At 39.5% G+C, this 9,715-nt stretch overlaps 1 protein-coding gene across 2 annotated transcripts in view; it reads left to right on the top strand.

Annotated features, from left to right (window-relative positions):
- Positions 1-307: 307 nt before the first annotated feature.
- The window catches only part of LOC137156397 (RNA exonuclease 1 homolog), a 28,911-nt gene continuing 19,503 nt past the window's right edge, over positions 308-9,715 (top strand). For both annotated transcript variants that reach the window (XM_067553175.1, XM_067553176.1), the window contains exons 1-5: positions 308-417; positions 3,254-4,716; positions 5,491-5,586; positions 7,714-7,921; positions 9,460-9,602. In XM_067553175.1, the coding sequence (XP_067409276.1) occupies positions 414-417; positions 3,254-4,716; positions 5,491-5,586; positions 7,714-7,921; positions 9,460-9,602 (1,914 nt within the window). In that variant the 5' untranslated portion in view covers positions 308-413. The remainder of the gene's footprint in view (positions 418-3,253; positions 4,717-5,490; positions 5,587-7,713; positions 7,922-9,459; positions 9,603-9,715) is intronic.

Below are 9,715 nucleotides of genomic sequence, written 5' to 3'. Positions count from 1 at the left end.
TGGTGTAACGGGCACGCAAAGCCCCGCCCCCCTCTCTCTATACATACCGAGCAGGCCGGTGGGCTCCGCCCAACCGCCGCTTCGGGAAAAGGGAGTAGTTGCGGGGGGCGGTTATTGGGGGGAGGGGCGTCGCCCGCTTGCCTCGGCGCGCGCGGCTCTCTCGCCCTGCCGCTGCCGCCCCGCCGCACGACCTTTAACGGCCGGCTCGGCGCGCGCGGGGCGCTGGGGTCCGGCTGTGCCGCGCGCTCCGCTGGCTGAGGGCGTGGGGGAAGGGAGGGAGGATGCTGCGTTCCGCGGGTTACTTCAGTGGCTTCTCCTGCCCTTTCGACGGAGCCTCCGGCGGCGGCTGCCCGCGGCCCCACTGCCAGTACAGGCACGAGGCGGGGCAGCAGCCGCTCAGAGACGCCCCTGCCATGGGTGAGGAGGCGGGGGCGCTGCCCGCGTTGTTAGAGGGCTGAGGTGAGGGGGGGTCGTGGACCCCTCCGAGCTCCCCCTCCGGGGACCATGTGACTGGGGGTGCCTGGTCCGCGTCCCCCTAGTCTGTAGCTACCCCCCCCTCCACCCCAGCCTTTGCCTGCGGAGTCATGGGGGGGCGGCGGGACTTTCTTTGGGCTCGAGACCTGTCCTATGTGACTTTGAAAGGACACCCCCGCCCCCGGGACTGGCAGCACAGAGCCTGGCCCCACGTGGCTAGCTGAACCCTAGGGAATGGCTGCACCAGCCCCCGTAGCTGACCCGTGGCCACCCTCCTCCCCGCCACCAGCAGATGCATGGCGGTTAGCAGCGGGCACCGCTGGGTAAATGTGCCCCGTGCTGCTGTTTACTGAAGGCTTAGGGTATGGTTTTGCTGCATTGTAAACCCGGGTCTTGGGACTGCCCTTGAGCATCCATGCTGCATTGTGAGCCTGGGTCTGCAATTGCTGGGCTCGGGTCTCGCTGCCATGCTCATTCATCCATACTGGGCTATGCAGATCTGATTCAGGTCTGCTGCACGACCTGTGCTCATGCTGTGAAAGGACAGGGCTTGGCCGTGAGTCCGTGGAAGTTGGGCTGTGAGCCAGCCGCTGGCAGGATCCTAGGACGGTGAACCTGAGTGCTTGCTCAGCTGTGTCGGATTGATTTGTGTTTGGCGGAAAAGGGGGCTTGGGCTCAATCCTGAGTCGGGCGTGGCTTTAGTGTGTAGTATAGACATACTAGAGTGTCTTCTGGTGGCGTCATAAATCAATTACTGCTGGTAGCGTAGCCTCTCTCTGCTTCTTGCTCAGCATTTTAAAGGCTGCATGTCAAATATAGCCCCAAGAGTAATAGAAATGTTTCAGTTATACTATTAAAAAATGAAAACTAAAATAAAATGCATTTGTCTGCGGTGTCTATGCAGCAGTGTTGTGCTGCCTGAAAGCCAGAGTGTGAATTGGCTAAAAATTAAGTGTAAACGGATTAATCTTTCTTGCATTTCTGCTTTGATGAGCAACCAAGTGCATACTAAGGATGAGGGGTTTTTAGATTTTTTTTTTTTAAGTCCATCTTTAATAATCTAAGGTGGTGTCTGTTACAGAGGTAAGAAAATATGAGGGCTGATTCTGAGAGGTGCTGAACCTGTGTAACTCTCCTTGGCATAAATAGAAGTTGCAGGTGCTCAGCACTTCCTGGGCTCAAAACTTTGTCTTTAAGTGTGATTTTAACCTTGAGCTGTTCCTGTGGGCAATAGTTTTTCTGAGGAAAGGTGAAGATGTGTGTTGTAAATATTTACAGCTTTTTCAGAAGGTGAACAGTGCTTTCTATGTAGGAATATGTGGATTTGTGAAGAGCTTGTTAGAACTTCTTAGGGAATGTGATGTTCTAGATAGGTTTTATGCCTCCATCATTGTAGTATCTGAGAGTCTTTCAGAAGTGCATTAAGCAGTGTGACTAACATCTGTCACATCTGGTTTGTTTTTACTCTAACTGATGGCATTCCTGCCACGAGTTTTGTTCCTCTTTTATGAATAGGCATTTTCAGACACTTGTGTGTCAGTTTCCAAGTTGATTGTTGCATGACAAATGGTAGTGTGTAACTGGATGGGAAAGCTGGGCTAGCCCGCTTGGGTTAGTACAGTAGTTGGCTAAATTCATTTTAAAGGTCTACAGCAAAAGTTTGTTAGCCACTCCAATATGCCAAAATAACAAAAGAGCAATGTATATTTAGGCTTTAAAACTAAATTCAGTTTCAGTTATTTTAAAAATAATGTAATTTATTTTTCACTTGGTTTGCTAATTTCTCTCTTCTGAATCTCTTTCCCTTATAAGAGTTCATGACATTAGTGCTTAAAGACCGTAGGGAGTGTAGCTGGATGTTCCCAGTTCTGTTTTAGCTGTGTAAAATTTTTAAGCATATAGTCTTTTGTTAATTTTGGATCGTAATTGATTGTGCTTCTTACTGATCCTTTGCCTTTTCACCTTTCTAGGACAGTTAAGTGTGAGAGCAGCATATTACATGCAGTCTTTATCTTGCTTGCATGATGGAATATTTCACTTCCAGAATAGTGTAACTGGATTTCCATATTTACAGTTGATTTAACATGAATGGACTTTGTGGTTTCTCTCAACCTATGGGAGTGCAAGCCTCATGGATGTTACAAAGGGAGCACAGACTAAGCAGCACTTCACCTGACAAAAAGAAAAATAGGCATAATCCAGTGGTCACTAGCACCCAACGGGAGACAGGGAGGAGAATGAAAGATCATCTCATTCCCTCCTTATCTCCTGCAGTTGCAATAGAGCACTCCCCTTCCCTGAATATGCAGCAACAGCACCACTGTAAGCAGCTCTCCTTAAAAGCTGAGCACTGAGGTTTCAGTGTACTTTGTGCTTCACTGAAATACAGTTTAAAAAAATAGTATCTGTATCTGTAATAGTTTTAAAAGAAAAAAGATTAATGTACCAAATTCTCCATTTAAATTATGTTCCAGTTCAATAGTAACTGGACTTTCAAACCATCTTAGAGCTGATACTGAGTTTATAGATGATCAGATTATACTTGTCTTGAAATTTATAAAGATTATGAATAGAACATCTTAAAAACCTCATGTAAGTGACTGAATAGTAAAACTCATTGTCTGGACCATGAATCTGTATATTTGTAGAGCCTTGCCCACAGACTTTAGTATTTATTACCTAAAGATATTTTTCAGCTGAACTTTGTGAAATCATAATTTAATACATGTAGTGTTTAAGAATGAGATCCAAGAATGACATGATTTTCTTCCATCAACAGAGCTAGGTAAAAGTATTCAAGAATTGGAAAGAATCAAAGAAGCAATTGAGTCAGTCAAGACTGAAGTTGAAGAAGGACAGAAGAAACTCTCGCAGTATAATTTGCAAGATGAGATACCTAAAAACTTTTTTGTTTTAGGTGTCAATGATGTTAAAGGAAATAAAACTTCCTCTCCAGATGATGGTGATGATCAGTGTGGTTCTCTTCCAAAAGACAAATGTCTTGTAGCTCCAGTCTCTAAGTACTCTAACAAAGGCAGTCATTTGGTATCCAATAAATATGTCATTGACCATAGTTGTCCAGCAACTGACCTTGAATATGATCCACTGCTAAATTATTCTGCAGGCCTGCTTAGCTCTTCCATAATGAAAGAGGAGGGAAATGACACACAGCAATTTAAGTGGGTGAAAATGCCTCTTGCTGATTTTCACATTGAGTCTCCAAAAATGTCTCCATGTGGAAATCAGTGTGGATCCCCAAAGAAGAGATCAAGAAGCTCTTCACCTATAAAGCTAGAAATAAAGCTTCAAGAATCTGATGATGATGATGATCTGGTTATTGATGCTCCACCACTGACTGTCACTAAGAAGCCAAGAATAAGTAGGAGCTTTAAAAACTGGAATAGGGAGCAAAACAAACAAGTTGCTGTAACAGAAAATCTGCAGAATAGTGACATAGCAGAAGATCCTCTTTCGTGTATTGAGGAAAAAAGAGCAGAAGGTACTGTAACTCTGCAAAAGGATGACAATACAGATGTAAGCAATCCTGAAAAATCACTGAAAACTTTACCAAAAACTCAAGATGCATTTTCACCTGATGTGAACATTAAGGCTTTAAAGTCTTCAAATAATCTTCACAAACAAAAAAAATCTCTTACTGTCGACAAGGAAAATATTATATCTTCAATTTCTCATATTAAGGCACAGATGCAAAAAGAAACTTTGAAGAAAGAAGATCCAAAGAGTGAAACATCAGTGAAAATATCTGATGTTGAAGAACTTACTACTAATAAATCTAAAAACTCACGAAGTAGCAAGAGAGCAGCCCAAACTAGCTTGTATTTTGAAGATAGCTCAAAAGACAAAATTGCACTAACACAAGGGATTTCTAAGAAATTACCAGTAAATATAGGGAAAATTCAGATTATACAAGAAAATGGAGAAAACCAAGTGTTGGGAAATGCACCCTCCCATCCCACCACTCACTTGAATTTGGGTGAGAAAGATTGTCATGATGTAGACTTCTTGACTAAAAACTGCAGTGGAGAAAGTAATAGGAAAACTATGTGCCCTACCATCAAAGAAAGTGAAGTAATTATATTAGATTCTTCTTCCGAAGAAGAAATGGAGTATAGTGAAGAGGATACTGAACTCTCTGAATCAGATGACCCTATAGAAGAATGCCGGAGAATTTTCAATGAGTTTGTTGAAAGTGAAGCACAGAAGGAAGAAATTGCTAAGCAGGTGCAGTAAATTTCCATATATATCTCTGCACTTCCCTCCTTCGTGGGGATGCACGAGAGAAGTGTTCTGTAATATTTTCTAACTAGTGTTTTCTCCAACCATATAGATCCACATTTTGGAGAGTGTCCACTAATACTAGGTGTTCAGATTGGGACTAAATATTCAGTACTGTTGAGCACCCTGGAATTGACGCAATTCCAGTCATTGGGAGCTGCCCATGCTCAGCAAATTTGAAGGTCATACCGTAAATGCCTGTCCAAATTAGTGGACACACTTAAAAACATTTTTGGCAATAGTGTTTTATCTTTAGAAGTGGTGAAATGTGGTGTCTGGGAAATCTAAAATGTGGTGGTCTTAGTAAGGTTTGGATTAAATACATAACCTCTTTATTTGATGTTTCTCAAACTTGGTAATTTTATTAAACAGATTCACTTGTTAGGAGTTTATGAACTTTGAAAAATCTCCTTATGCTATTAAAATTATTTCTAAATGTGAAATAGCAATGAATAATATACCATCTTTTCTCATATGTGAACATAAAGATAAAATCCCTGTAGGTTAATCTTAATGAAACTGTAGTTCTGTAAAAGTATATACTTGGATTGGTTTAACTTTAGATTGTGAAGGTTTGGATTTCTTTGATTTGTTGGAACAGTTGGGACCCTAACTAGTTAATTATGAGACTTAATCAAAGCTCTGGAACTTCTTAGTTTGTACATTCTTTATCTCATTAAAGATAGAACCTGTATTGTCTTTTATTGTTAATTTTAATAGACTCTTGAAGTGCATGCTGAAGTAGATACATTGGATACCAAGACAAATACGGTTCCTGGACCGAAGAAGAGAATTGCGCACACTGCAAAATTTGATGTGAGTTTTCTTCTGGGAATTTCTGATAAATATACCTATATAATGTAAGCAATTAGTAAATAAATACTAGGTGTTTAATCTTCAACTTAAAGTTAATTTCTTTTGAGGCTTTTCTTAAACAAAATATATTAAGCCACAGTGTGTTCAGTTTTAGTGAAAACTACTTACTTGTAAATCCTTTCTTTAACCTCTATAAATTACAATTAACATGTGCAAACTCCAAGACTACTGGTGATTGAACTGTAGGCCTGCAAATTGAGATGTGTATTTTTGCTTCACTGAGCTTTCAAACAGTGAAGCTACCACAATGAAGGCTATGACTTTCAGGAAAAAACTGAAGAAAATACTAAATGTGTCATGCCATTGACTCAGTGTGTATTTTTGCTCACAGTTTATTCTAATTTAATGAAGGGATGGCCCATTGTGAGCTGCCAGACATGAGCCATTCTACCAAACTTTTTTCAGTACAAATATATCTAATGCTGTGTTCATCCCATTACAGCATCATCCTGGAAACAGCAGCAGAACCATTTCTGTTTAACAGCCTAGTTGAAAGCTTTCATTATCTGCTAGAGATCCTGCTATATTATCTTATATGGACACTTTTCTCTTCTGAATTGCATTAAAATAATTGCTTAATAATAAACAGTGAGTATAGTCCCATTGAAGGTCATGGAACTACTCACTTGCTTATTAAGCATGCCTTGAGGCAACCGTTGAAAACACAACACTTAATTGTATTTCATTGAGCTCTAACTTATGAATGAACCTCCTCCTCCTGAAAGTTTTTTGGTGCAAAGTGCATGATCTTTCTAAAAAAGTTCCTTTTTATATATTGAACAAGCAATGCCTCAGCATTTCTTTTGCAACAGTGGTTCTTCTTTTAATGACAAAATATTAAGGCATTATACCCACATTGTATTTGGGATGTTCCTGTTTCTAGTACTAAATTATGCTAGAACTCTTTAGCTGAGGCGTGTGTTACAGGACTCTGGATTTATCCTGATACTGTTGTCATACCCATTATGGGGAACTGCCTTCAGATGTTGGTGATATCAGTTCCAGGAGAAGCAAAGTTCAGAGCTCGGATCTTAGTAGGCAATGTAAAACATAAGGTAAAAATTAGTATGGCAGAGAGTCAGCATCTAGTCTCTTAATGACTTTTATTCTTGAATAGTATGTATTATATACCTCACTCCACTGATACCTTGTCTCAGATTACACTGATATGTAAAAGATTAATTATCCTTATCTTCTAGGCATGAAACACATTGTATTTCACATTTAATTTGATATTCTGCTTGACATCTGCTATAAGTATCCCAGGCCAACTGAGCCATCTCTCAGTACTAAACATACACACTTGTGTATATAATTTTTAAAAATCAAATAAGTTCAAATCCTGTAACTTAAAATTTTTTAGTCAGTGAGAGTTTGCATATTGATGACTGCAGACTGAGGCCTTGTTGGTTTATACTATCTTGTGTGGGCTTTGCCACTATTTTTCATGGGATTTTTTTTACCTTCAGATTGAGTTACTGGTAATATGCTCTCAATAGGTCTTTATCGAAAGATGATTTGGAAACTTACACAAACTGTGGCTTACTGCTTACTTTCACAGAGGAGGCATGTTACACCTCTTCTCCAAAAACTGCCGTTCAGTTTGTATTGAGATGGCCTGAAAAATGTTGACTTGAATTTCTAAAATCCTTTACTGTTTCAGTCCTGGGTATCTTAGGGACTTCTATTTTCCCTCATTCTTCCTCACTGGCATTTGATATCAAGTAGGTTACTTTGCAGTTGCTTGGGTGAGTAATGTGGGATTTAAAAACTATAGGGCCTGAACCCCAGTAGGCTGTGAATTAGTGGCGCTCCATTGCCTTAGTGGATCTCTGCTGACTTATGCTAGCTGAGGATCTGGCCCTATAGCTTGACTTGTTGAAAAAATCCTTTTTGAGAAGGAATGTAGATGGTGAATATAGAGATGGTGGAGGCATATGTTTGGATGCAGTCTTCTGGCATAAAATACCTTGCAAAAATCTATTGTCCTATGACTTTGTTAGCTTGTGAATTGTGTATTTTGACAGATATGCAATTAGTTGAATATTTAATTTTCATGCCCAATAGGTACAGACCAACAAAGAGATTCTTGTACCTTTTAAGGCACCTCTTCCACAGCAGGCTTGTCATACCAGAATCTTGCAGGCACAGCAGCAGGCTGTGCACATAACAGCTGCTGTTAAAAGTGGACAAGCTTTTGTTGCTGCAACTGCTGGACAGAAGAAAACTCTACCTGTTTTGTCAACTACTCAGATTCAAAATGTAGGACCGATGGGTAAGATAACTCAATGCACCATAGGCTTCCCAAAGTGGGAGAAACCAGGTTTTTAATACATTTTGGTCTTCAGATTACTTTAAAATATTTTGATCAGTTTGTTTTGTTCCAGATTTGTGTGTTAAACATTTTGGATGCCTGAGTGAACCCTTAATTCATTTTATTATTGTAAATATCCTGGTTGATTCAACATTTTAATGTCAGTTTACATTAATGCAATTGGTTTTGTATTTGAGTTGGAGTGAGGTTCTCTCTCAAATGTTTGGAGGCTGTTTCTGGGGGTGGGAAAGAAACAATTTCAAACTCTGAAATTGTTTCAAGTTACTGTCAAGTATGTGGGATTTCTCATAAGCCCTAAAGTATGGCAATCCCTTGTCTTCCTTTCCTAACTTTATGCGTTTGCTTTCACACTCTAGGAAGGCTTTCAGGAAAGAAAATACCAAAAACTTAGCATTTGGATCTTTCTATTTTTCATGCTGACATTAAAATTGTCATGGCACTATTTTAATTTTAAAAGTATACCACCTTAAGTCTAGTTACTTAATTTTTAAAAGAATGAGTACTCAATTGTTGTGCTATTACAATGTTATGTTTTTTAAAATACTTCCTTTGCTATATGAAAGACCCACAGAAACAAGGGAAATTGACTATGTATTCAGTGTTCTCAAATTGGAAAAAAATATATAATTTTTTCCTCTAATTTTTCAGCTACCGTGATCCTAGGTATTTAGTAATAAGGACTTTGGACCAAAATATTACATGTAGTAACTTCATTGATGTCAAGTATTACACTAGAGATTAATTTAGTATTTTATCTTTATATATAGCCTGAAGGCTTTTCTGTTGTACAAGCTTGGCTTTTCAGCTCATTCTTTTCAAATGAGTGCATGTAATTTAGAACATAAGTGTTTCTCATGCTGCATAAATGTCTTCTCACTTTGTCTCCTACAGCAGTGTGGTAGAAATTAGTGCCAAGTAGATCTACTTAGGAGACTAGCTATAATCATGTGTCCTATTTCTAAACTTTGTTGCTTATTTACTTTTTTTGTGGTTCCCATTTTTGAAGTTAGATTTTTCTTGCATACTTCACAGGTGTGTTCTGGCCTTATGTTGGTAAAGTACTTTGAGAACTCAACTGAAATGTTCATATACGTTTACCTGAATGAGTATTTTATTTTACTATCCTGCAACCCATCACTGTAATGTGTCTTCTACATAAAGTAGATTAGCAAAAGTGAAGTTACTAGTGAACTTTTTTGGAGTCTCTAACTATCCTCCAAAAGTTCAGGGCTAACTTTGAATTTTGTTACTGAAGTACAATTGTAAAGTATTTGTGTCCCATTTGGTGAAAGGGGATTTAACTCAATTGTAGCTTAGAGGTTTATTACAGGAGTGGGTGGGTGAGGTTCTGTGGCCTGCATTGTGCAGGAGGTCAGACTAGATTATCATATTGGTCCCTTCTGACCTTAGAGTCTGAGTGGTAAAATTTCATTCTTAACAAAAAATTACATGTAATTAACTACCTTCTGTTATTTCAGTATGTTTAAATTTGCTTGAAGTTCAACCTGTTGCAACCAGCAGTGGTCAACTGAATCTGTTCCTTCAAGGAAATGCTGTAACAGCAATGCCATGCAGACCTTCTAATATTTCAGTGAAAAGGATTGCTCCCATGCCTATTAAGGTACTACTGTAGTAGTAAAATGTACATGCACATGTATGTCCAGATTCTGCAGTTATCAGGAAAACTCTTGTTGGTTTTATACGGAGGCTTGCTTACTGAGAACTGCGGGATAT

The sequence above is a fragment of the Emydura macquarii genome, unplaced genomic scaffold (assembly GCF_026122565.2).
Source record: "Emydura macquarii macquarii isolate MOO-44397 ecotype Brisbane River unplaced genomic scaffold, CSIRO-AGI_Emac_v2 contig_1451, whole genome shotgun sequence".
Taxonomy (NCBI): domain Eukaryota; kingdom Metazoa; phylum Chordata; order Testudines; family Chelidae; genus Emydura; species Emydura macquarii.
Note: the sequence above shows the minus strand (reverse complement) of the source record. Positions and strands in the feature narration are given on the sequence as shown.